This window comes from Ursus maritimus, unplaced genomic scaffold (genome assembly GCF_017311325.1).
Source record: "Ursus maritimus isolate PB19 unplaced genomic scaffold, ASM1731132v1 scaffold_7, whole genome shotgun sequence".
Classification (NCBI taxonomy): domain Eukaryota; kingdom Metazoa; phylum Chordata; class Mammalia; order Carnivora; family Ursidae; genus Ursus; species Ursus maritimus.
Window position 1 is genome coordinate 54,749,011 of NW_024426885.1, and position 25,182 is coordinate 54,774,192.

The 25,182-nt window shown below is 48.2% G+C and overlaps 1 protein-coding gene across 11 annotated transcripts in view; it reads left to right on the forward strand.

Annotated features, from left to right (window-relative positions):
* LRRC20 (leucine rich repeat containing 20) overlaps nucleotides 1-25,182 on the forward strand; it is a 115,596-nt gene that overhangs the window by 733 nt on the left and 89,681 nt on the right. For 4 of the 11 annotated variants that reach the window (XM_040623754.1, XM_040623763.1, XM_040623756.1 and 1 more), the window contains exons 2-5: nucleotides 1,819-1,875; nucleotides 1,990-2,066; nucleotides 5,316-5,432; nucleotides 6,719-6,790. In XM_040623754.1, the coding sequence (XP_040479688.1) occupies nucleotides 5,399-5,432; nucleotides 6,719-6,790 (106 nt within the window). In that variant the 5' untranslated portion in view covers nucleotides 1,819-1,875; nucleotides 1,990-2,066; nucleotides 5,316-5,398. Of the gene's footprint in view, nucleotides 1-5; nucleotides 125-1,818; nucleotides 1,876-1,989; nucleotides 2,067-5,315; nucleotides 5,433-6,718; nucleotides 6,791-8,493; nucleotides 8,629-10,305; nucleotides 10,459-11,298; nucleotides 11,481-23,533; nucleotides 23,552-25,182 lie in introns of those variants that run through there. The other 7 variants (XM_040623761.1, XM_040623757.1, XM_040623753.1 and 4 more) reach the window with 6 other exon arrangements.

Consider the following 25,182-nt stretch of genomic DNA (forward strand, 5'->3'; position numbering starts at 1 on the left):
GTAAAGGGGCGGGGCGGGGCGAAGCGGTAGGGGGCGGGGCCGAGGGCGGGGAGGGACTGAAGCCCGGCGGGCCGGACGCGACGCGCGGTGCAATCAATGCGAAATGTTTGTGAGTCGAGAGTAGGTAAGTGCGGAAAACTTAGGCGGGCTTTTTTTCCAATTGCCGGTCACCACCACTTGACTTGAGCCAACTTCTGTTTTCTAGCCATCTAAACAAAAGTGTAATTTTACTTTTAATTGCTCCATATTAAGTATAGGCGATGCATGCGCGATGTATTAGGAAAAAAATCAGAGCTGAAGGGTTAAACCACTGTCTCCCAGTTTCCCAATTCCCCTTTCCCGGGGAGACCACTGGTACCAGCTATATATTCGTGTATCCCTCCAGAGACAGTCCATCTATACACAGATAATGCAACATATAAACATTAAGAAAACAAAGAGATTAATAGCTACCCGTGTCGCAAGGATGAGTACTGTGTTAGAAAGGAACTGAAACGCAGGGTAAGGTTAAGAACACGAGGTACCTGAAAAATCTCGATTTGGAACGCTATTCTTTCCTCTAGGGGTTCTCAGACTTGTCAGTCTCAAAGTTCACATTCCTAAGAATTAGTGAGGATCCCAAAGAGCTTTTCTTTGTGTGGATTATATGTATTAGTAATTAGTGTGTTAGAAATTAAAACTGAGGATTTTAAAACTGTTCATTAATTTATAAAGTAATGTCATTACATGTTAACATATTTTTATTTTACAAATTCTATTTTCCAAAACAAAAAGAAATTACTGAGAACAGTGGCATTGTTTTCCATTTTGGCAAACATTTTAACGTGTGCTTCATAGAAGGCAGTTGGATTCTGCACTCCATCTGTTGTAATGTGTTATTTTGATTCACATATACGAAGGAAACCCAGATTCACACAGATAAGTAGTTGAAAAGAGGAAACCTCACAGAATCTTGGAAAGGGCCTCACCGACCCCCAGGAATTTCCAGACCACATTTTGAGAACTGCTGCTCTAGGCAGCGTTGTCTTCTGCCCACAAGACACCCGAAATGGGATTGGAAAGAGAATCACGGGTACCACCAACATGGCTACAGTCGTTCCCATTTTGCAAATGAGAAAATTGAAGCTAAGAGATATTGAGTGTTTAGCCCAAGTATAACAGCTACTGCCTCACTACTGAGAGCACCGAACAATTACTTAGAAAAAACACAAACGAAAGGAACTTAAACAGTGACGCAAATATTGTGATTGATGGTCACGTTGGGCCAGAGCATGGAGCTGATTTTGTGGTGAGTGTCCAAGAACTCTGGAAGAAGAACTCCTGCCTGCCCTGCAGCAGGGAGGTCCCCAGCATTGGAGGGGACTGAGCTCAACCTTGAAAGGTTCTATGGTTGTATGATTTTGCACATGTCAAGAGAAGGACAGGGCGCCTGGCTGGCTCAGCAGGTGGTGGAGCTTGCGACTCTTGATCTCAGACTTGTAAGTTCCAGCCTTATGTTGGGTATAGAAATTACGTAAATAAATAAATCTTTAAAAAAGAGAGAGAGAGAGAGGAGGCCCTTTCTAGAGGAAGGAAAAGGTGAGATACTAATTTACATCTGTGTAAAGCTTACAAAGTGTGTGATTACAACAGGAACCCCTCCTTGATCTCTCTTTGATTATAGATATTGGGGCGTTCTGGGAAGAACAGGGAGATCTTTCTGGCCAGAGATTGGGTTGGAATATGGATTGAAATGAAGTAAATAAGGTTGACACCAGGGTACAATTTTGAAATTGCAGAGACAGGGAAGTATCATCTGTTTTTTAATTCATTTGACAGGCAGCCTGGAGTACAGAAAGAAGCTCTCCCATTAACAGCTGTGTGACCCCAGGCAAGGTACTTACACTCTCTGAGCCTCATCCATATTATGGAGACAAATAACACTGTTACCTCACTGAGTACTCCTGTGAGTTAAGCATATAAAGTGTTTAACAAACAATTGTCTCCTAGGAAGGTCATACTGAAATTAGTAGACGTCTAGAATTTTCTTCTGAGGAGCTCTGGTGTCTTCTTTCCCCAAATAGAAGGTATCAGCCTCACCTTTTCTGGTTTCTGGTTTGAAATTAAGTGTGTGGTGGGGGGGGCATGTGCGCATGCACATGGTTATGTATGTACATGTATGAATGGATTTCATCACCTCTAGAATACCCTAAAAAAAACAACACTCAACTAATTTTTTCACACCCTTTCTAAAAACTTGCTCTTTTCTTGTGTAACGGCTTTATTGAGATATAATTTACCACAAACTTCAGCCTTTTATTTATTTTTTATTTTTTTTAAAGATTTTATTTATTTATTTGACAGAGAGAGACACAGCCAGCAAGAGACAGAACACAGGCAGGAGGAGTGGGAGAGGAAGAAGCAGGCTCCCAGCGGAGGAGCCTGATGTGGGGCTCGATCCCAGGACTCTGGGATCATGCCCTGAGCCGAAGGCAGAGGCTTAACGACTGAGCCACCCAGGCGCCCCAAACTTCAGCCTTTTAAAATAGACAATTCAGTAGTTTTTAGTATATTCACAAGTCATTCAACTATCATCCCTACTATCTACTTTCAGAACATTTTTTTCACCCCAAAAAGATACCCAGTAAGCATTAGCAGTCTCTTACATTTACCTCCAAGCTCCTCAGCCCTAGGCAACCACTAATCTACTTTGTTTATATAGGTCTCCCTATTTTGCTACTGGTTTCTTCCTTTTAATGGTATGAATTGCACTGCTATGAACATTTGTGTACAAGTGTTGTGTGAGTATATGTTGTCAGTTCCCTTGGGTGTACACCTAGGGATGAAACTGTAGCTGTAGACGTAACCATTTGGGGGACTCCCAGCCTGTTTTCCAGAGTGGCTGCACCATTTCATGGTCCCACCAACAGTGTACACAGGTTCTAATTTCTCCATATCTCTGCCAATACTTGTTATTATCTGTCTATGTGATTATAGCCATCCTAGTGGGTGTGAAGAGGCATCTCGTTGTGGTTTTGATTTGCATTTCCCTGATAACTAATGGTATCGAGCATCTTTTCATGTACCTGTCGGTGTTCCAGAATGTATCTTCTTGGGAGAAATGTCTATTCAAATAATTTGCCCATTTTTAAATTGGGTTATTTGTCTTTCGTTGGGTTTTATTTTTTTTTTATTTTTTATTTTTTTTAAAGATTTTATTTATTTATGTGACAGAGAGACAGCCAGCGAGAGAGGGAACACAGCAGGGGGAGTGGGAGAGGAAGAAGCAGGCTCACAGCGGAAGAGCCTGATGTGGGACTCGATCCCGGATCGCCAGGATCACGCCCTGAGCCGAAGGCAGACGCTTTAACGACTGCGCTACCCAGGCGCCCTTTCGTTGGGTTTTAAGTGTTCTTTATAAATACTCCAAAAACTGGAACCTCATCAGATATATGACTTACAAATAATTTCTCTCATTCTCTCTTTTCAGTTTTTTGATGGTAACCTTTGAAGTACAAAAGTTTTTAATTTCAATAATGTCCTATTTATTTTTCCCCCTTTGGTTGCTTGTGCATTTGGTGTCATATCTAAGAAACCATTATTTAATCCAAAATCACAAAAATGTATGCCTGTGTTTCTTTCTAAGAGGTTTATAATTTTGGTTCTTACTCTTAGGTCTTTGCTCCATTTTAAGTTAATTTTTGTGTACGGAGTGAGGTAGGGGTTCAGCGTCATTCTTTTGCATGTGGATAACCAGACCATGTGGCACTATTTGTTGAAAAGGCTATTCTTTCCCCCATTGAATTGTCTTGGCAAAAACTTGCTTCTTAAACTGACATTCTCTGGGGAAATGTACTCCCAGATGAGGAACTCAAGGAAGTGGGACCATTGTAGGTTGGCAGAGTACTTTTAGAAGCAACTGAGCAATAACTGCGACACAACGGAGTTCCAATGTCTCACTCTTTTAAGTAATTTGTGTATACCACTGCTTCATATATTCCTGAAACAACCCTGTACAGTAACCTCCATCATCATAACCATTTTATAGATGGGGAACTGAGGCTCAAAGAAGTTGAATGACTTGTGTAACAAATTACTCCGAAACTTGTGGCTTAAAAGAATACATATTTGCGGGGCGCCTGGGTGGCACAGCGGTTAAGCGCCTGCCTTCGGCTCAGGGCGTGATCCCGGCGTTATGGGATCGAGCCCCACATCAGGCTCCTCTGCTAGGAGCCTGCTTCTTCCTCTTCTACTCCCCCTGCTTGTGTTCCCTCTCTCTCGGTGGCTGTCTCTATCTCTGTCAAATAAATAAATAAAATCTTAAAAAAAAAAAAGAATACATATTTGCTATTTCTCAGTCTTTGAGGGTCAGGAATGTGAAAGCCCCTCTCTCATGGAGTTGCAGTGAGGATGTTTGCCAGGTCTGTACTTATCTGAAGGCTTGACCAGGGTCAGAGGATTTGCTTGCAAACTCATTCACATGGCGGGGGATTGGAGGCCTCAGTTCTTCACCGTGTGGACCTCTCCAGAGCCGCTTGAGTGTCATTGTGACATGGCATCTGGCTTCTTCCTGAGTGATTACACTGCAAGAGGGAACAAGGAATGAGCTACAGTGAATCTCACGACCTGACCTTGGAAATCGCCTGTCATGTCATTACTTCTACCACATTCTGTTCACTAGAATCGAGTCACTAAGTAAGGCCAACATTCTCTGGGGAGGAATTAGGCTCCACCTTCTGCAGGGAGACATATCCAAGGGTTTGTAGACATATTTTAAAACCACCACACATGCCCATGGGCCAAAGATTATAAGTAGTTTTTTTTTTTAATTTATTTTCAGGGTTTTTTAAAAAAGATTTTATTTGTTCATTTGAGAGAAAGAGAGAAAGCATGAGCAGAGGGGAGAGGCAGAGGGGGAGGAAGTAGAAGACTCCCCACTGAGCAGGGAGCCAGACGCAGCACTCGATCCCGAGACCCTGAGATCACGACCTGAGCCAAAGGCAGACAGTTAACCATCTGAACCACCCAGTCGCCCTGATTATAAGTGTTTTAACGAGAGAAGCCCAGTGTGCAAGTACTGATAAATCCCCACTTGCACCACACTTGTTAATATCCCTTTGGCTAAAGGAAGTCACATGGCCAAGCCCAGAAGCAGTGGAGAAGAGGATCAGAGCCCACTGACCGGGAATTAGAGTTCACGGGGGGCCGCCAATGTAACAGTCTAGCACAATGCACTATCTTTTATCTCCCCGAAATGTTGGTGTCTTTTTGGAGTTGTCTTTTCCGACTTGCATTGTCTCTGTTCCTTGGGTTTACTTTCTCTGCCTGTTTTTAAGCCCCTTTTTTCAGGTTAGAAGCTTTCCTCACATGCCTGATGATCTCGGGCCGTCCATTCACAAGGAGGTGAAATACTTAAAAGATGCTCCAAGGTGGAGGGGAGGCTTGTTCTCAGGGTGAGAATCTCTGTGCGGTCATGAGATCCAGACCAACTACTTCACTGGGAGTCCCCCAAATGTCATTATATATAGATAGGTGTTTTATCTTCTGCTGGTCAGTGTTCCCTAAAAACCAGCCTTCATTTTCCTGCCTGGGGAGTGGAAGACTGGGCCCGGGTTCTGAAAGGCAAGCTGGGGCCAGGGAGGGAGTAGGGACTCTGTCCCTTCAGAATTCAGACTTTCATTTTCCTTCAGTACAGCGCCTTCCCGAGGTCACACCTGGAGGGCGTCTCTGAAGCCCCAGGTGTCCCCAGCACCTGCTGTATCTCTTGTTCTACTTCTCTCAAAGATAAACCTCCCATCACCTGTGGCTATCCCGGAGGGAAAGGTGCTTAGCTGGGCAGGATAGTGGAAGAGATCTGGGGGCTCCAGGTGTTCTTTTTAAAGACTTTAAGCCAGTCTTTTTCTGTCCAGCCACACCTCGCACCCCTGACCACAGAGGTACCTGGAGCCTCGGATCCGTGAGCCTTCCTGGAGCGCTGATAAAAGCTGGCTTTTCTCCTGTTCGCTGCTCCGCCCCCGCTTTCCCACTCTGTGGACTCAGTCACCCCACATCTCTCTGCTTTCCAGCTTCCAGAATGTTGTTGCTCTCACTGGTCTTCTGCCATATCCTGTACTGACTTCTTAGTCCTTATGGGTTTATGCTTTAAAAAAAAAAAAAAAAAAAAAAAGCTCTCACTTTAGGGGGTGTCTAATGGGAAAAACACGTAAATAGCTAAACGCGTATGTTTACCTGGTTTCATTTAAAGAACACAACACGTGTTTTTAAATAGCCTATCAGTTAGGAGTCAGTTGCAATAACAGAAGAGGTTTATTCTGAGAAGTGGGCACTTAAAACAAACTGGGTGCGCTCGAGGAATGGGCTCCAGGCTGGGCCTCCAGGAATGACCCTCAGAACCCTGCAGAACTGACCCCCCAGGAGAGCCGCTACTTGGACCAGAGTCAGGAAGCTGGAGAGTAAGCAGCTACCGGTCCAGCCGCCAGCCCCACCATAGCCAGGATCAGGGATCATGGAGCTGCTGCTGTCGCACTAGTGGCTTCAAAGGGCCACACGAGCCCTCTAGATCCATCCAGATAATGAATGCCTGGGGCAATAATGCTGCTCCCCCCACTTAACTCAGTTCCGAATTCAAGTCTTGTGTGAAGGCATCTGCTGGTATAGCCCCAATCCCTGAAACACACATCTGGGGGTCTTGCTTCAAGGGAATGTGAAAATGCCTTTTTTTTTTTTTTTTTTTTTTTAGCTGTCCAGCCTCTGCATTATGAGAAGGCACAGCAGGCATCAAATGTACCAATCTGCCTATCGTTCACGAAAGGTAAGGAAATGTGTATAAACACTTTGTAACTGGACACTAAGATTCATTCGACTGTTCTCATCTCAATTTCCTTCCTCTTAGCCTTTAATTAGGGGTTAAACTCCACAGGCATCCCCTCTTGCCTTTGGTCAGAGGTTAGCAAACTTTATCATAAGAGGCCGGAGAGTAACTATCTTAAGATTTTGCAGGCTAGATGGTCTCTGTCACAAGTATTCAACTTTATTGTTGTAGCAAGAGAGAAGCCAGAGACCACGTGTGAACAAATGAGTGTAGGTCCAGTAAGACTTTCTTAACAGAAGCAGACAGCCAGCGGGATCTGGCCCACAGGCCATAGTTTGCAGACTCCCGTATTTGTTCATACTGTCCTTTAACAAATCTTTAATGAGCACCTACTATGTGTCAGGTACTTTCTGGGGGAGGGGATAGGGCAGTAAACAAGACAGAGGTGCTGCAGGTCCCATGGAGTGAATGAACATCCTGCCTGGAGTGATGGTCTCCTCACCCACCCCTTCCCCGCCTTGCCCACACTCTTACTCAGTAGTCCATTTAGGTTGACCTTCCTTGACTTTCCTTTCCCCAGCCAGGGTCGCTTCTCTCCTGTGAGCTCCCGCAGTGCCCTGTGCACACTGTGATCACTTGTACCCACCTTGTGCAGGAGTGCTCTTGCCTTCTGCACCTGGCCCCTGCAAGACTGCTAACTCTACAAGGACAAGGACTTCTTGCCTCACATCCCTCGGGTCCTGGCTCAGAACCAGCCTGTGGCCTGTACGTGCTGAGCTGACTTCAAAAAGCTTTCGTGGAAGCCGAGATATAAACAGGAGACTCAGTTGAGGGCAGATTGGTCTGGTGTGGCCCTTCCTATTCAGATGAGAATTTTTGTTTCTCAATTGGGTGATGGTGTATTTGACATGGAGCCCTCTCAAGTGTGCTTGCCTCTGAGTTTTGAGGAATGTTTCCATTCTTGCAAACACCACCACAGTCAAGATATAGAATATTTCATCACACCCAGAAATCTCCCTCAACTTTTTGCAGTGAACCCCCACATCAAAGCCCAAACCCCAGGCAAGAATCACTGATTTGCTTCCTATCACAACTGATTCACTTTGTTCTAAATCTTTGCATAAATCGAATCATACCATGTGAATTACGTAAGATGTCAGTTTTTCATGCAGCATAACGTTTTGCTTGGAAACAAATGAATAGTCCATTCCTTTTTAGGACCGAGCAGTAGTCCTCTTACGGATATCCATGGTCTATTTGTCAGATGAGAATTTAAAGGTATCTCTGCCTCCTCCCCCAGAGCCTACCACGGGGGACTAGTGGGGTCTCGTGTGGCCTCAAATATACTGGTTGGGTATTATCTCAGAATGAGGTTATTTAGATAGCTGGCGATTGGGAAGCTGCCAGGGCAATTGTGACCCCACAGTCATGGTATCCCAAGGTCCATACCTGATGTCCTGCCTTTGAATATGCAAATTATTGATCGAACATACAAAATACACCACATATGAGCAGCCATTTCTTGGAATGTTTAACATCTATTAATATAATTGGAGTTGCAAAAAATGGAAGTATCCCCGACCCAGGGATGTCCTTTCTAGAGTCTATTATTTCAGTGGTTGGCCACCCGGGCTTTCTAAAACTTATTCCTTCTCCCTGCATTTATCTGGTGCCTGTGTTCCCTCTGGTTCTGTCTTCTCCAGGGGCAGAGGGAGGCCGGCCCCACGCTCTGTCATGAGGCCATCCACGCAAGATCTGTATCATCGTAAGGATAATCACCCCTTACCTTTGGATAACACTTTTCCACTTTACAAAGCACTTTCGGACCATCATCTCACGTAAGCTGAGCCACAGCCCTGTGATGGAGGCAGACTGCTTATTATTCTCACCTACATTTTACAGATAAAGAAACTAAGGCTTAAAGAGGTTCTGATTTCTCTGAAGCCATGCAGCCAGGACCCATGGAGCTGGGACTAGTGTTCCTGCTTCTGGCTGGCCATCCTGTGCATTTCCTCCTTCACCTTGGGTGAAGGTGCCTCTTGGGTACCCATTCTTTATGATCATATTTCTGAATGCACTGGGCAATGAACAGCATCCATTTCCTGAACTCCTGAAACAGAAGAGACAGAATGTGTTCAGAAGGTGATAACAATCATAGGTAACTTTTATAGGTGTCCAGGCTGAGTCAGGTGCTATACTAGGCCTTCTAGAGATCTTATCTCTATATTCCCACTGCCATACAAGGTAGGTATTATTATGCGTGTTTTACAGACGAGGGAGCAGCCTTAGAGAAGCTAGCTTGCCCAAGGTCACCTGTTATGTCTATAGAAATTCTCTAGCTTCTTGCTGTGGTTGGGAACAGTCTACCATTGCACAGGCTTTGACATGCCTTGGTTCCAGTGCTGGCTTTCCCACCTGCTTGTTGTATGACCGTGAGCTTTGAAGCTATTCTGTCCTCTGAAAAATGGGAGGGCGAACCCTTCATACCCAGAGTGCTCTTCTAAGGATTACATGTCCGGACCAGCCAAGGTTTGGCCAACGAGCATGGTGATTAGGCACCAATCCAGTTCCAAGAAATTGCCAGGGGCCGTGAGGCTGGGAGAAGAGGGGCAGGTGGCGTAGCAGCATGACCGTTGGGTATGCCAGAGGGCCTGTGCTTCAGTCTCAGCATTTCCTCTTTGGGAGGTTTGCCAACAGAAGTCTGTAGCTGTGGACTTCAGAAAATGAGGTTCGGTTTGTTCAAGGTCACTTTGGCATAATAAAGTCCTCCCTCGAAGTCAGTTTATTATCTGCCTGTTTACTACAATTCAACACCTGTCTTGCCTGTCTTTCTCCCTCTCCATCCCAATATTAAATAGAAGATTCTTCATGGTACAGTCCTCCCTGTATTACCCCAGGCCTGCAGGAAGAAAGCAGGCAGTATGCTTAATGCCATACCGTGTCCAGTGGTATGTTCCAGTTCTGAGACCTTGAGCTCCAACCAGAGAGAGCACTCTGACAGTACCGTCATGGCAGTACACAGAAAGGTACTGTCATCCAGACAGTGAGTGAGGTGCCATGCCCCGTGCCAACCACGGCCTGAAGGCAAAGCACACAGTGTACAGAGCCTGAGAGCCCGGAGCTGAGAGTGGGTGCTTGCCATGTTGGAGCAAGAGGTACTTGGCCCCAGGGAGCTTCTGTTCTCTTTTCTGCTCTCCCAGGGTTTTCTTTTCTTTTCTTTTCTTTTCTTTTCTTTTCTTTTCTTTTCTTTCCTTTCCTTTCCTTTCCTTTCCTTTCCTTTCCTTTTTTTTTTTAAGATTTTATATATTTACTTATTTGAGAGAGTGAGTGAGTGACAGAGAGAATCCGAAGCAGACTTCCCACTGAGCACAGATTCCTATGCGGGGCTTGACTCCACCACTGCAAGATCATGACCTGACTGGAAACCAAGAGTCGGACCCTCAACTGACTGAGCCACCCAGGCGCCCTGAGTCCAGGGTTTTCAATGGGAGTCCTTTTTTTTTTTTTCCCCTCAGTGGGCATCCTTTTATGATGACTAAGTAGGCACCGTCAAATTCACAGTGAAAGACTGACTCCAGGGATCTGATCTCCATGCAGGCTCTGAACAAGACACCTGGCTTCCATCTCTCCATCAACGAACTCATTTGGAAATATCTGCTCAGATGCTGGTATGGCCCCAACTTCGGGTTCAGGGGTGAACAAGGGCACACCTCATGGAGCTTCCATCCAGCTATGGGACTTAGCTGCCTTGGTGACAAACACTTGTATCCAGGTCTTCTGGCTGGATTCGGGTGGGGTTATTCATCCACTCTGAATTCAGCTCAGAAGCCCTGGGGTAGCACCGACTAGAAGCGCACATTGGATTACGTCACCACCCTCTCTTCCATGGCTTCCCATTATTCTTGGAATCTTGAGGAAGGCCCTGCATGGTCTGGCCTCAGCCCCTCCGTTTCTCACTCTCATTTCCTGTGCTCCTGTTCCTCGAGTGGTCCACACTCCCTCCCATCACAGGGCCTTTGCATGTGCCATTCCCTTTGCCTGGTGGTTCTCTGTGGTGAACAGATGTTAAGGTGACCACCATCATGCTCACTTCCTGGCATTCACACCCTTGAGTGTGGAGGGATCTGTGACTTGTTTCTTTCTTTCTTTTTTTTTTTTTAAAGATTTTATTTATTTATTTGACAGAGAGAGACAGCCAGCGTGAGAGGGAACACAGGCAGGGGGAGTGAGAGAGGAAGAAGCAGGCTCCCAGTGGAGGAGCCTGATGTGAGGCTTGATCCCAGACTGCTGGGATAACGCCCTGAGCCGAAGGCAGACGCCCAACGACTGAGCCACCCAGGCGCCCCTGGACCTGTGACTTGTTTCTAACCAACAGAATACGGCACAGGCAATGGAATGTCACTGCTGTGATTATGTTAATTATGTAAGACTCCACCTTGCTGGTGGACTCACTTTAGAGTCCTCCCCTACCCCCACCTTTCTCACTCTTGCTCTCACTGGCTTTGAAGAAGCAAGCTGCCATGAGTCCTGCTGCCATAAGAAAACGAGTTCTGCCAGAGCCTGAAGGAGCTAAGACATGGATCCTTCCAGTCAAGCCTCCATGTGAGAACGCAGCCCCGCATCACACCTTGACTGCAGCTTTGCCAAGGATCCAGCTAAGCCGTGCCAGGACTCCTGACCCGCAGAAACCGTGAGACAATAAATGTATTGTTTTATGTCACTAAATTTTAGTTTCAAAAAAGAAAACTGTATAAATGTGTTACGATTTTTTATATGAGCGTAGAAAACCAATACGTTCTCTAACATTCACTTCATTGACTTCTCATCCCTTATCATCCCCATCCCACTCGGATGCATTTTCTCAGGGCAGCCTTCCCGTCCCTGTCTGCCAGGGCCCACTCTCCTGTTAGAGGCTCTCAGGTCACTGCGTGCCTCCCCTGTACGACCTGTCCAGTTATAGCTGTGTGATTAATTGCTATCTGCCCCTTCACTAGACTGTAAGGTCCATGAAAGCAGCTTATCATGGTCTCTGCTTTTCCCCAGGGACTAGCACAGTGCCTGCCACATGACCATGTCCAGTAACTCCCTGGTGAATAAATAGATAATTTATCAGGAGGAGTTGGGACAAGTGTAGTGAGAGACAGGGATTGTTCGGTGGTTAGACTTGGGAGAAAGTGGATAATAGAGTCCCCAAACCTTACTTTTATCATGACATATCTGGGCAACTGAAGCTAAGAGTGTATTTGGGGGCATCCTTGGTGGGAACAGTGTGTCCCTACAGCAGTCACACTGAGCCAGCCCCAGGGCTTGGCATGAGTGTGTTTCTCTTGGAAGCTCTAGACTTCTTCCTCCTTTCAGAGGAACATCTTGTATTTTGATCACCAGGCAACTCTCTTAACAACGTCCCCCCCCCCCTTGAGTTTCTACTTTGGGGAAATGCAGGGGGAGAAAGGAGGGGTAGGCAAGGTGAAGGGAACTTCAGCGTGGCAGTTCCAGCAAGGTCCACAAAATGCCAAATAGCTTGTCCCCATAATAGATAGGTGAGTCCATGGTGCTGGGACTGGATTGTGTCCACTCTCCCCCAATCCATGTGTTGAAGTTCTAACCTCAGACACAGTATTGTATTTGGAGATGGGATCTATAAGGAGGTAATTAAGGTTAAAAGAGGTCCTAAGGGTAAGGCTTTAAACCATAGGGCTGGTGCCTTTATAAGAAGAGGAAGAGATACCAGAGCTCTCTCTCTCTGCCACGTGAGGATGCAGTGAGAAGACAGCCATCTACTGCCAGGAAGAGAGACCTCACCAGAAACCAAATCAACTGGCACCTTGCTCTTGAACTTTCCAACCTCCAGGACTATAAGACAATACATTTCTGTTGTTTAACTCACCCAATCTATGGTATTTTTGTTATGGAAGCCCGAACAGATTAAGACACGGGGTTATCCAGAACTCAGTTTAAAAATAAGGTTGAGGAGCCTCAGAGTTTAGGTTTGTGTTCTCCTGTATCTTCAACTTGACTTTTCCTGTCTCCTCTGATTTTTTTTTTTTTTTTTTTTTTTTTGGCATCAGAGTTTAAACATGCCCAAGTCTCTATAGCTTTAAATTCCCTCTCTGGGTCCCAACGCCCTTCCTAGCGATCGCCATGTTTTCTTCCCTACCTTCCAGCCAAGCTTCTGGCGTTGTCTACACTTGCTGGTTTATCACGCTCTCATTTCCATTTATTCACTCTTCAGTCCCTTCCGCTGGGCCTCTCCCCTGCAATAGCTCGGAAGCTGCTTTGATGTCACATGCAGCAGACTTTTTTTGGTCCTCATCTGACTGTGCTCTTTTTCTCAGCCCTTCTTCCTCCTTTGAGTTTCTGGACACTGGTCTCTTCTGCTTCCCTTTCTGCCTTCCTGGCATCTCCTTTGTGGTCTTCATCTGCCCTCTGCTACCCTACTGCGCCTCATGGAAATGTTGATGTTCTCCGGGTTTTGCCCTTGGTCCCCACCTTTCTCATCCCACACCTCTGTCCCATAAGCCGTCCCACTCCTTTTGCACCAGCATCCGCTGAGGGCTCACCGACCTATAGCTTCAGCCCATATTCCTTGCAGCTGCCTGGATGTCCCTCATGCACATATAACTGTGCATCCTGTCAGTCCAGCCTACCGCTCCACCCTCCCCCACCCCCGGCTCCAAGTCTTCTCCCCTCTCACACGCCCTTTCCTGGCACATGGCATCATCATCCTCTGATCGCTCCTGTCGGAGACTACAGGTCAACCTCCATTCCTCTCTTCCTCACTCCTCAGCTCTTGTCAGTCACCGTGACCTACCTTCTCAGCCTCCTAAATATTGACGTGCACCCATCCATTCCTATCGCTGCTGCCTCTTAGTCCCATACGGAGAGCCTGAAAGACGCCGGTGTAGCTGTTGCCTCTGTATGGCATGATTGTAGCAGGCAAAGGGAAGGTACAACGGACGCCCCGAGGAAGTGATCTTCGGCTCTTTCTAAAGCTAAAGCAGAGAAGTGGATTGATGTTTGGAGATGCAGCGTTTAGTGGATTTTTAGTGAACTCTGTGTCATTGGAGGCCCTCGAGGAGAGGATACTATAGTGTGGTCTACTGCTTTGAGTGTGACATGGGGCTGGACACGAGATGGCACTCTGGTGACCACATCCAGCTCACAGATGCATTCTATTTGGCTCATATATGGTTCAAAATTGTTTAAAGAGTTTCCAACATTAAAAGCCTGGAGACTTCAGGACACCTGAGTGGCTCAGTCAGTTAAGTGTCTGCCTTTGGCTCAGGTCATGATCTGAGGGCTCTGGGATCAAGTCCCATCAGGGAGTCTGCTTCTACTTCTGCCCCTCCCCCCACTCATTCTCTCGTACTCTTTCTCTCTCTCTCAAATAAATAAAATCTTTAAAAAATAAATAAAACAATTTACTTTAAAAAAAATTTTTTTAAAAACCTGGAGCCTTCAACATAAGAAAATGGATTTCTAGCTTTTCTGAAAAAATCAGAAATAGCAATTCTGGGCCCAGAGCCCAGGATCAAGACTGGGAGCTGACTTAGAGCTGCTGCCTCCAGTGGACTGTTCTCCACAGTGTCCACTTGTGGCTTCGCTAGCTCATGCTCCTGTCTGGACCCTGGAAGCATCTGAGTTTGCTAAACCTGAACTAGATATTCCCCAGTTTCGATCCAGCCTGATTTTACACTGTCGTATTTCAGCAATGGAGGAAGTTCCCCTGGGATTTCCTCGAGGCTCTGCCATGTCACTAATCCTGGAAAATCCCCCTTCCCTCGTCTCTGCAGTAAGGAGTGTAACTGGACCTGTCCACTCTTTGCCTCTACCCCCTACTTCCCTTTCCTGTCCACCCCACTCGTCTTCCTGTTCCAGATACTCTTCTGGCTGAGGTCTTCAGTCCTCTGTGGCCCACTCAGCTCCAATATTGCGTCTCTTCAAAGCCCAGCCTTCTCAGGCATTTTGGTAGACGATGTGTGCCCATGTCTCGCCATTGCTCTGGAAGTTACATGACTCACCGAATGAGGCATTGGAAGATAGACGAGTGGGGATGCTCTCATACAAGGTTCTGAAAGTCTGCTAACGGATGCAGGGGAACGAACGACCGTGCAGGGAGATGCTGGACTGGTTAGGAATGCTTTCAGCTGCAGATAAGGGACATAGCTCCTCAAAATCCTGAATAAAAGCTATGTGACAAGATGTCCAGAGTTCTGAGGTTGCTGGAGGGGGTTCAGGACCCCTGTCACAGTCAGGGATGGCTGCTGAGGCTGCAACTATCAAAGTCACACTTGAGGCGGGAAGAAAGTGGTCTCATTTTATCAGGAAAGCAAACACTTGTCCAAATACCTCCAGCTGATTTCTGTTTTTATTTCACTGCTGTGATGGGTGGCCTTCCAAAAAGATTGGTTGGAGTCCTGAGCACCAGGACCTCAGCATGTGACCTTATTTGGAGATTGCATCTTTCAAGAGGCAGTCAAGGTAAAAAGAGGTCCTTAGGGTGGGTTCTAACCCCACGTGACTGGTGTCCATGTAAAACAGGGAAATGTGGACAGAGACAGACAGACGCGGAGGGAAGGCCATGTGAAAGAACAATGGAAGAAGGTGGCCATCTACAGGCCAAGGAGAGAGGCCTAGAGCAGAGCCTCTCCTCACAAGCCCTGAGAAGAAACCAGTTGTGGGACACGGCAGGACTGTGTGACAATGAATGCCCATTGTTCAAGCTACCCAGTCTGTGGTACCTTGTCGTGGCAGCCTAGGAAACGGGTACAATCGAGCTGACTGTGACACATGGCTTCCTCTGGTTTCAAGAGTGGCAGGGAAGGCAGGGACTCCATTGACATAGTGCTGCCCGGAACAAAATGGGGTTCTGTTGACGAGGAAATAGAAGGCAGGCGATGTTGGAACGGCCACCAATAGCATCTGCCAATATCCTGCGGAGTCAGGGATGAGAGAAGCTGGTCTACAAGAAAGGGTGAAGAAAGAGAATGGATGCTTTAATAATTTCCCGGCCCGTTGATAAACAGTTGGCCTAAAAGCATTCCCTAAGTATGTAGGGTCTCCAGCCCCGTGCCAGGTAAAGGCTATTTCTACTGTCAATCTCTGCCCTTCCCTCGAGCAGCTCGTAAGTAGACTCGGACACAGGATCTATATTTATGAGCCATGTTTCCCTGGGCCCCAGTAGTCTGAGCATGAAAAACAAGATTTATTTCTTTGGCTTAGTTCCCACCTACTGAATTGTAGGACCCTCTACCCCAAATCCCTCCCTCTGGCAGAGAGGCTAATCGTTCCCTAGTATCCATTTCCCCCTTCCTCTTTTTCATATAAAATACACAAGTTTTAACTGAGCACATGATCACTCAGCCATAGACTATATTGCCAGCCTCCCTCCAAGTCAGGTGTGGTCACATGACCAATCCAGGCCATGGGGAGTGAAGGCGAGTGATGCCGGCAATATTTGGGTCATCTCCTTAAAGGCAAACTGGCTTTCTCTGGACCTTTTCTTTTTTTCTTCCTGCCAACTCTGAAAGGGTATAACTGCAGTAGCAGCCTGGGACCCAGAGGTGAAAGAAGCATATTGAAGATGACATAGTAGCCGGCCATCCTGGTTTTTAGATGACTTGCTTGGAACAGAGCTGTCAACCTTCCCTAGATCACCTGTCTCAGGAGAGAGGGAAACAAATTCTTTTATTTAAGTTGAAGTATTTTCAGGTCTTTTTACAGCAGCCTAGCTGTCTGCTAGTTGAGATAGTCCCTGAGAATAGAATGGGGTGTCCGATGTGTACTTGCAGACATAGTGACCTCTGACACTATGGGGGGTGGAGCAGGGAATACTCTCCACAGTGACATTGCTTCCATGTGCTTTGTTTCCAAGTCCCAAGGCAGGCCTGTCTCTGGCATTCAGTTTCTCACTAGGACCCCTGAGCTAGGGGCAGGGCTGGGGTGACGCAAAACCTAAAGAGACACTTTGAGGCTGTGCGAGCGTGGGATTGGCAGCTGAGAGAGAGTGGCTCCTTCAATGTTATACCCTGGGAGCCTCTGGGACCACTCCCTAGTCTAGGACTGCCAGAAGCCATAGCTTCGTTGTGGCCACCCTCTTTGTCCCTGAGGGGTCTTCTCCTGTCATGTGCTTTTGCCCCGGGCCTGAGACCAGTGACATTGCCCCCTGAGCTCCAGCCCTGGTCTATCTCCGGACCTCCTGACTCTACTCCCAAGACCTTCTTGGACAGCTCCCAGTGGATGTGCCCTTGATGGTCTTCTGAACACCCCTTAAATCCTCCTGCTCTTTAGTCAGCCCTAGACCCACATGTCCTTTGATCTGTACAGGGCACAGCCCAGTCCCCCGCACCTGACCCCTCTTTCACACATTTTTCTCTTTCATCCCCACATCATTTCCAAGCGCTGTCCCACCTATCTTGGAAGTATCTCTTGCATCTGTCCCTTTTCTGTTCTCTCTACAGCTACCTTAAGTCAGGTCCTTGTCTTCCTCGCATGGACCACCCCCTTGCATGGGCCCTTCTAGAGTCTGGCCACTATACACGCAGGCTGTGGAACTGGGCTACCTGAAGTTGAATTCTAATTCTACCACTTGTAGCCATGTGACTTTTGACAAACTCTTTAACTTCTGTGTGCCTTTGTTTCCTTATCTTTAAAATGGAACTACTGGCAGGTGTGTGTGTGTGTGTGTGTGTGTGTGTGTGTAAAGATGGTATAGATAACACAAAGTATGTGGTAGAAAAGGTGACATTTTAAGTATGAACTATTATTGCTGCTGTTATTGGCATTATTATTTCAAATCATCTTGTGCTCTGTTCCTTCCTTCCAGAGTGCTTCTGGAAGGAAGTGACCTGTCACTCCCTTGCCCAATATGTTTACTCCTCCCTATATCTACCCCCTCAGTGGCCCTTCCCTATTGTCTCTGGGCTCGACCATGTTTTGGCTAATGAGCTAACAGAAAGTCTGTGCCACTAGCTGAGGCTTCAAAAATGCTTTCACTACGGGCTTGCCTTTTAGACCGGGCTGGTCCTTGATAAGTGACCATGTGGAGCAGAGGCCCCAGTCTGTCTGCACTGAGGCCCCTCCACCAACAGCCTGCTGACTGCCAGATGCGGGAGTGAGGCTGTTCTAGACCATCCGGCCCCAGCCGGCTGCCAGCTGACTGCAGAGGTCAGCCCAGCCAGTTCAGCCCAGAACTGCCCAGCTGACCCACAGAATTGTGAGAAATGACACATGTTTGTTGCTGTAAGCTGCTCAACTTCAGGGTGGTTTGTTGCAAAGCAAAAGCTAACTGAAACACCCAGGAAATCAAGGACCACCTTGTCATCCTGGCAGCAAAGGCCCTCACAAGGGCTCAGGGTACCTTGGCGTCCTGTTCCCAGGGCTCCTTATCTCCCCGGCCTCAGCCAGAGGTGGGCACTTGGGTGTTCCCAGGAATGCTTTATGCTTTCTGGCTTCTAAACCTGTGCTCAGGCTGAGCCCCACTCTGGGAGTGCTCTTCCCTTCCCTACTCCTTTCCCTCTTTCACATTCTTCTTGGCCTTCTGTGTCTACTGCAGTTCAACCGATCCTTGAAGACTTCTTCAAGGGGTCTGTTTTCCTGCAGTGGGCAGGTCAACTGGGAGCAGCCCGTCCTTGAAACTCTTAACTTAGTATTGCTGAACTCCTAGTTGTCTGTTGTAGTGGGACAGTCTTTCCCAAGGTGGGACCTGTATTCTTGGAGGTCCACGAGCACTGCTTTGAGAGAGTGATAACCTTTTTAAATTTCTTCCAAGCGTTTTGAATTAACTAAGGCCCTGCCGTGTCTTTGCTATCTCCCCAGCACTTGCTAGCCTCCTTTTAGAACAGAGAGAACAGCCTCAGGAGCAGGCCTTCAGCAGGCAACAGTAATGTTGTTTCATTTTATTCACTTAATTATATTTAACAAGTTTTTCCAGTTCTATTGGGATATAATTGACTTACAGTGTTTATTTTTCAGGTTACTTTCTATCTATGGCAAATGATTCTATTTCCATTTGTAGTAAGGATATAAGGTTTTCTTTTCTTTTTCTTTTTCTTTTTTTTTTTTTTTAAGAGAGGGAGGGTGGGGAGGGGCAGAGCGAATCCCAAGCAGGCTCCACACCCAGTGGGGGTTTGATTTCATGACCCTGAGATCATGACCTGAGCCAAAATCAAGAGTTGGATGCTTAACTGACTGAGCCACCCAGGCACCCCCAAAGTTTTCTTTTAAAATAAACATTTTTAAGTTAAACCATGAGTCAATTTAAAGGAAACAAAAGTAAATGATAGTATCATGTGCTGGTAAACCAAGAAATAAAGTCCTGATTTAGAGTGTGTGCTGATTTCCATGGTATAAACCTTCTAACCATGCTATTCCCAATAACCAGGGTAGCACCACTGAATGCAGAGCGGGGAGGGAGTGTGCAGCATGAGCTCTCTGAGTCTACCGATGGCTCAAGCTCGCCAGCGGGTGGGCTGGGGTAGAGCAAATGTCAGCAATGGCTGCAGCTTGAGAAATACTTCATTAAAGTCACTTTTCGTAGGAATCTTCTTTGTCATAGCAGAGTGCTTGTGTCTCGAGGGTATTGACTGCTTCCTGCTCGTCTTTGCAAACCTTGCAGTACTGGAGGGGACCCTGGGGGGGGGGGGCAGTACCTGGGACCAGGCTGAAACTTCTGGAAGCGGGACTGAGTGAGTTGCTCTTCCGCTTAGGATGAGAGTGACTTGGAGCGACTGGGAGTTCCTGCCTGGGGCTCACCCAACTCTGGGCAGACGCATGGCTCCAGGTTTAAGGCTCAGGGAGGCACAGGTAGTGCATAGGATCTGGCTACACATGCCAATGGGACTTCATATTTTGTTTCCACCGGAACATACTTTTCCCTCAAGGGGTATACGATGAGAACAAATATGAGAAGAACAGAATGGAAAGGGAGAGATTTAAGGCCTGGTATTCATTTTCTAGGGCTGCTTGTAACAGAGTGCCATAAACGTCCCACAGTTTTGGAGGCTGGAAGTCTGAAATCAAGGTGTTGGCAAGACTGGTTCCTTCTGAGGCTGAGGGGAGACCTGTTTCAGGCCTCAGTCCTTGGCCTGTGGATGTCCCTCTCCTCTGTGTGTCTCTTCACATTGTCTTCTCCGTATTCCTATTTGTGTCTAAATTTGCCCTTTTTACAAGGACAGTAGTCATATTGGATTAGGAGCCCCCCCTACTGATGTCATTTTAATTTGATTACCAGTGTAAAGACCGTATCTTGAAATAAAGTCACAGTCTGGGGTCCTGGGGGTTAGGACTCTAACATATCTTTTTTGGGGGGATATAAGTAGGCCCACAATAGGCCTTGAGATTGATTCTAGTAATTTTTTGATGGGAAGTGGTTCTCACTAGAGCTCCTAGTCTTTGGAGTTGAGCTGTCGGCTTTGGCCACAGGACAGTGTCCCTTCCACAGCTACCCTGAGGATTTATCCTGCTCGGCGAGGGGCAGACCCTCAGGAACTAGCCAGATAACAATTGGTCACAGCACAATGGGCTTCCTATCCAGCAGGGAGCCACAGGACTTTCAGGAAATCAGCAGGGGCCATGTTCAAGCTCTGGCAAACAAGCCTCTCTCTGTTGATAGGTGAAGGTGTATGGCTTCCATCTCACGTGACCAGGCCTCCAAAGATGCTCTGTTTGGGAGCAGGAACCTTCTCTTGCACAGCCCTGTCCTCCTGATCCTCTCATTAGTTATTCTAGAACTGAAGGTGGCAATGGATAACCTGTGAGTGAGAGGGAACATTCTGCCAACTGACTGTGTTGAATGAGATCAGTAAACATCACAGTTGAAAATCTTAGCACCGTGATAAATATTGACTGAGCACCTACTATGTGCTGGGTGTCACAGGAATATTTATCGAGCACTGCGGTAGATTGCAAAACTAGCCTTGATTCTCTCTCTCCCCATCCCTATATCCATGTTCCTTGCAACGTGACTTTGCCGGTCCTGCCATCAGAAGATGGAATCTATTTCTCCACACTTGAACCTGGGTTGGACTCATGACTTGGTTTAGTCAATACAACTGTGGGAGTAATGTAGTGCCAGTTTTGAGCCTAGACCATTAGAGACGTTGCATGTGTCCATTCTTGCTCTTGGAACCACACAGCTCTGCGTGAACCAGCCTGGGCTAGTCTGCTGGTGGGTGACAGACATGTGGCCCAGTTACCTCAGTTGACAGCCATCCATCTCCCCGGAAGCAGAAGCCTCTGCTACTGAGCTACTGACCCCAGATGCATGAGGGAGTCCAGCTGAGACCAGAAGAACTGCCCAGCTGAGCCCAACTTAAAATGCTGACCCATAAAATCATAAACGAAATAAATATTTATTATTTTAAGATACTTCTGGGGTGCCTGGGTAGCTCAGTCTGTTAAGCGTCTGACCCTTGATTTCAGCTCAGGTCATGATCTCAAGGTTGTGAGATGGAGCCCCATGTTGGGCTCTGCGCTGGGCGTGGAGACTGCTTAAGATTCATTCTCTCTCTCTGCCACTCCCCTCCCTCAAAAAAAAAAATAAAGACATTTCGGCACTTTAGGGTGTTTTATGATGCAGAAATAGAAAGTGCTGACTGATACAAATACTTACTATGTGCCAAGCTCTGGTTGATCTGAAATCAGGCAGAGTCTTGGGAGAAAAGACATGTACAGAGATGTCATAATAATGGGCATACTGCAGTAAGTACTCTGGAGAAGCAAACACACCAGCCACAGAAGACGCAGCCTCTGAGCTGGGCAGGAGTCTTCTCCATGTGGAGTTGGAGGGTTCAGGTGAAATACCTGGGAGAGAGGACTGAATATGATAAGGCACAAATGTGGGATGACTCAGGCGGGGGCCATGATAAGTCAGTGGATTTCCTGAGCCCTTACTATATGCACAGAAATACTAGCCTGGCGCTCTCAGGCCTGTGGCCTGTAGGAGAAGAGAAGATATCCATGTATGGAAATTGGCCAGAGATGTAAAGCTGTTTTCTTATTCCTTTTTTTTTTTTTTTTTAAGTAAGCTCTACACCCCGCATGGGGCTGGAACTCACAGCCCAGAGATTAAGAGTCACATGCTCTACTGACTGAGCCAGCTAGGTGCCCTGCAAGGGTGGTTTTAAGTGAAACAAGTGGCAGGGTCCTCTTTGTCCAGAGCAGTAAGGATCTTGGCTTGGGTAGAACAGGACTCGATCCACTTGTTATTAATATCTGGTATCTGGTATATATGTGGCAGGGATAGAGTGATGATGAGATTGGGGAAAGGCTTCCATAGACAGTCTTCCGGGGAAGGAGTCAGAAAACGTGGCTGCTCAGCCTTTCCCCTGAGTGGTAACCCCTTGAGGGCAGGCTCTGTGTCTCCTTGATCTTGTCATACCCAGAGACAGAGGACCTTGCATACACTAGGCATTCGGGTTTAAAGACTTTCTTTGGAGACATTTCTCATCCTCTTCCCTGTATTCCTACTCGCCCATTGTATTAGTTTCTAAGGGCTGTTGTAACAAATTGCCACAAACTGTGTGACTTAAAACAAAAGAAATGTATTTTCTCATAGTTCTGAAGGCTGGAAGTCCAAAACCGAGGTGTTTTCAGAGTTGTGTCCTTTCTTGCCCCTTCCTAGCTTTGGGTCCTTGCCCACACAGTCCTTGGGATTCCTTGACTTATGGGCACATCACTGCCGTCTGCCTCTGTCTTCACACGCCCTTCTCCCTGTGTGTCTCTTCTCATTAGAACACCACACATGCCCTACTCCAGTATGACCTTACCTTAACTAATCTCTGCAATGACCCTATTTCCAAATAAGGTCACATTCTGAGGTACTGGGGGTTAAGACTTTAAGATACCTCTTTTTGGGGAGACAATTCAACTCATAACATTCATCAAGACCCAGGGGAATGTGTGTTCCTTATTTGCCCCAAACTGGAGACCGAATTAAATGGTCTTTCTTCAGAACTCCTACATATTTAGTACATGCTTCTGTTTACTAGAGCATTTGACATGTTGATCATTGTCACGGGCTGAGTCAGGGGCCTCGCCTTTTTCGTGGTTTCCATAGTGTCTTGTAAAGGGTATATGGTGAGTCCTCCATCAGCGAAGGCCTGTGCAGCGGCCATCTTTCTCTGAGCCGTCATGCTCAGCACTGCATGAAACATGTCATGTATTGGTCCTCGCAATGACCCCTGTTTTATGTACTTTAACTCCTATTTTATAGTGGAGAATGTTGGGATTTAGAGAGGTGAGATAACTTAGGGTAGCCAGAATTATTGTCTCTAAAAACCCGAATGGGCACCTGAAGCCATCCCATGAAAAGTTTTCTATTCCCCATCTTCACATTTCTCAAAGTACCCCTGATCTGGCCAATTCAACTCCATTGCCTTGAGAAGAACCCGGAGCCTCAGTCCTATCGATCCCGGGATCCGTGTAGCACGTTCGGGTCTACACGCCCGCGCTCCCTAGCTTTTTCCCTCCAGAAGCCGCACACAAAGCGGATCACCCTGCCACGAGCGCGCGGGCCACTTTTCCCGCGCGCGCCGCTCGGGGCGCGGCGTGGCGCGCGCTGATTGGCTGCGCGCGGCGGGCGCGCGCTGCTCCCGCCCCGGCACCTATCCTGGCGCGGCGATTGGCCGAGCGGCCGTGCCGCTCAGAAACCGCGGTCCCGCGCGCCCCGCCCCGCCCGCTCCAGCGCGCCACTGTGCATGGGGCGCCGCCGGCACGGGGAGCGTGACTGCGCTGCGCAGGGCGCTAGGAGGCATTGTCGCTGTAATGGAGCAGAAAGCAGCCCAGAACCGGGCCCCACGCTGTGCCCCCAAATAATGCAGTCTGAGGCTGAGCGCTGGGAGCTGGGGGCGAGGGGAAAGTGAACCCCCGGTTCTGCAGCGCCCCGCCCCTCCCCCAGGTCACCGGGTGGAAAGGACAGCGGTGTATCAGCTGCCTTCTGCAGTGCCCAGGGGCCCGGCGCCGCGCCGACTTCCGCTGCAACTGCGGTTGGACCCCGGCTGCCCGCGAGGTGGGCGCCGCGGTGGCAGGGAGTAGGGAGCCCGGGAAGCGGCGCCAGGCCTCCGTCCCCGCGGGAGGCGCCCGGGCCGGGAGAAGCTGTTGTGTATTTCGTTCCTGAAGCAGCGCTCTCGGGACTCGCTTCGGTCCCAGGGCATGCCTCCCAGCCTCCGGGCAGCGCGGGAGTCCCCAGCGCTCTGCGATCGCTAGCTTTCGCCCCTCTCCCTGCTTTATTCTCCCCAGTCCCCGCCTGCCGCGCGTGCGGAGGGCTGGCGACGAGGAGCCATTGGCTGCGGGTTCCGGGGGGTGGGGTAGACGGGTGAGGCGGGCCCCTTGCGCGAGGTGCGGAGACCCTGGCCTGGCCCGGCCCGGCGTGCATTCCTAGGAGGCGCGGCCGGAGGATACCTAGGTACCTGGAGCAGAGCGCGCGCGCGGGGCTGCGAACCCCGAGGCTCAAAACCAGGCGCCAGCCGGTCCCACTCACGCCCCAGCGGGCTGCTTTCCCTGGGGTGGAAAAGTGGGTCAACTCTGTCCAGGTCTCGAGGGCTTTCGGGGCTACTTGGATCCGATCCAGCCCTCCGCCTCTCACCTTCCCACCTGCTCCCCTGCCCAGCGTGGCCGGAAGGACCCACAGGAGCTAGCGCTGGGGGAGCTTGCACACATGGCTCAGGAGGCTCGAGTTGCCCTTCCGAGCGGCTGCCAGGCTCTAAAGTTCCCAAGTGACCACACCAGTAACTAAATATAGGAGCAGCTGGTGCGGGCGGGGTGTCGCCGCAGCTCCTTTGCACAGATCTCCAGGCTCCAGATAAGGTAGAGTTCTCACTGGGGAGGACAGGAGCGCCAGCAGGGGGCTGCAGTCAAGGTTTAAGCAAAAATCACCCCAACTCCAGCCTTGTATCCGGGTGAAACTAGGTGATGGCTCCAGAAGGGTCTGTTGCCAGCTCCCACAAAGGAAGACAACTTTTCTGGCATTCGGTTTATTGTATCCTAACTTACTGTCTGTACCTGTTAAATGACCTATGGGTGATTAACGTGGGAAGTGCTTAACGGTTGCAAAGACCTTTCTCAAAAGTTATATATCATTTACGTTTCAAAAAACCTGGTGAGGAAGGTGGTATTTCCAGCTGCTCACAAACACTGATAAGTTTCCAAACTCATGTCTTAGGCCGCTGCCCTCAGAAAACCTTCCCTAGCTCCCTGCAGAGAAACAGGACAGAGTTACCAGACGGCCTACAACCTCCTACCTCAGTAATCTGGGGACAGATTGACTACCTGTCTCCCTCTTTCTCTCATCTCTTTAGGTCCCTCTGCTCAGACCGTGTCTCTCTTCCCTTCGTGCAGAGGGCACACATGCTCCTTTGGCCTGGCGTCACAGCCCCACTAGCTTCTAGCTCATT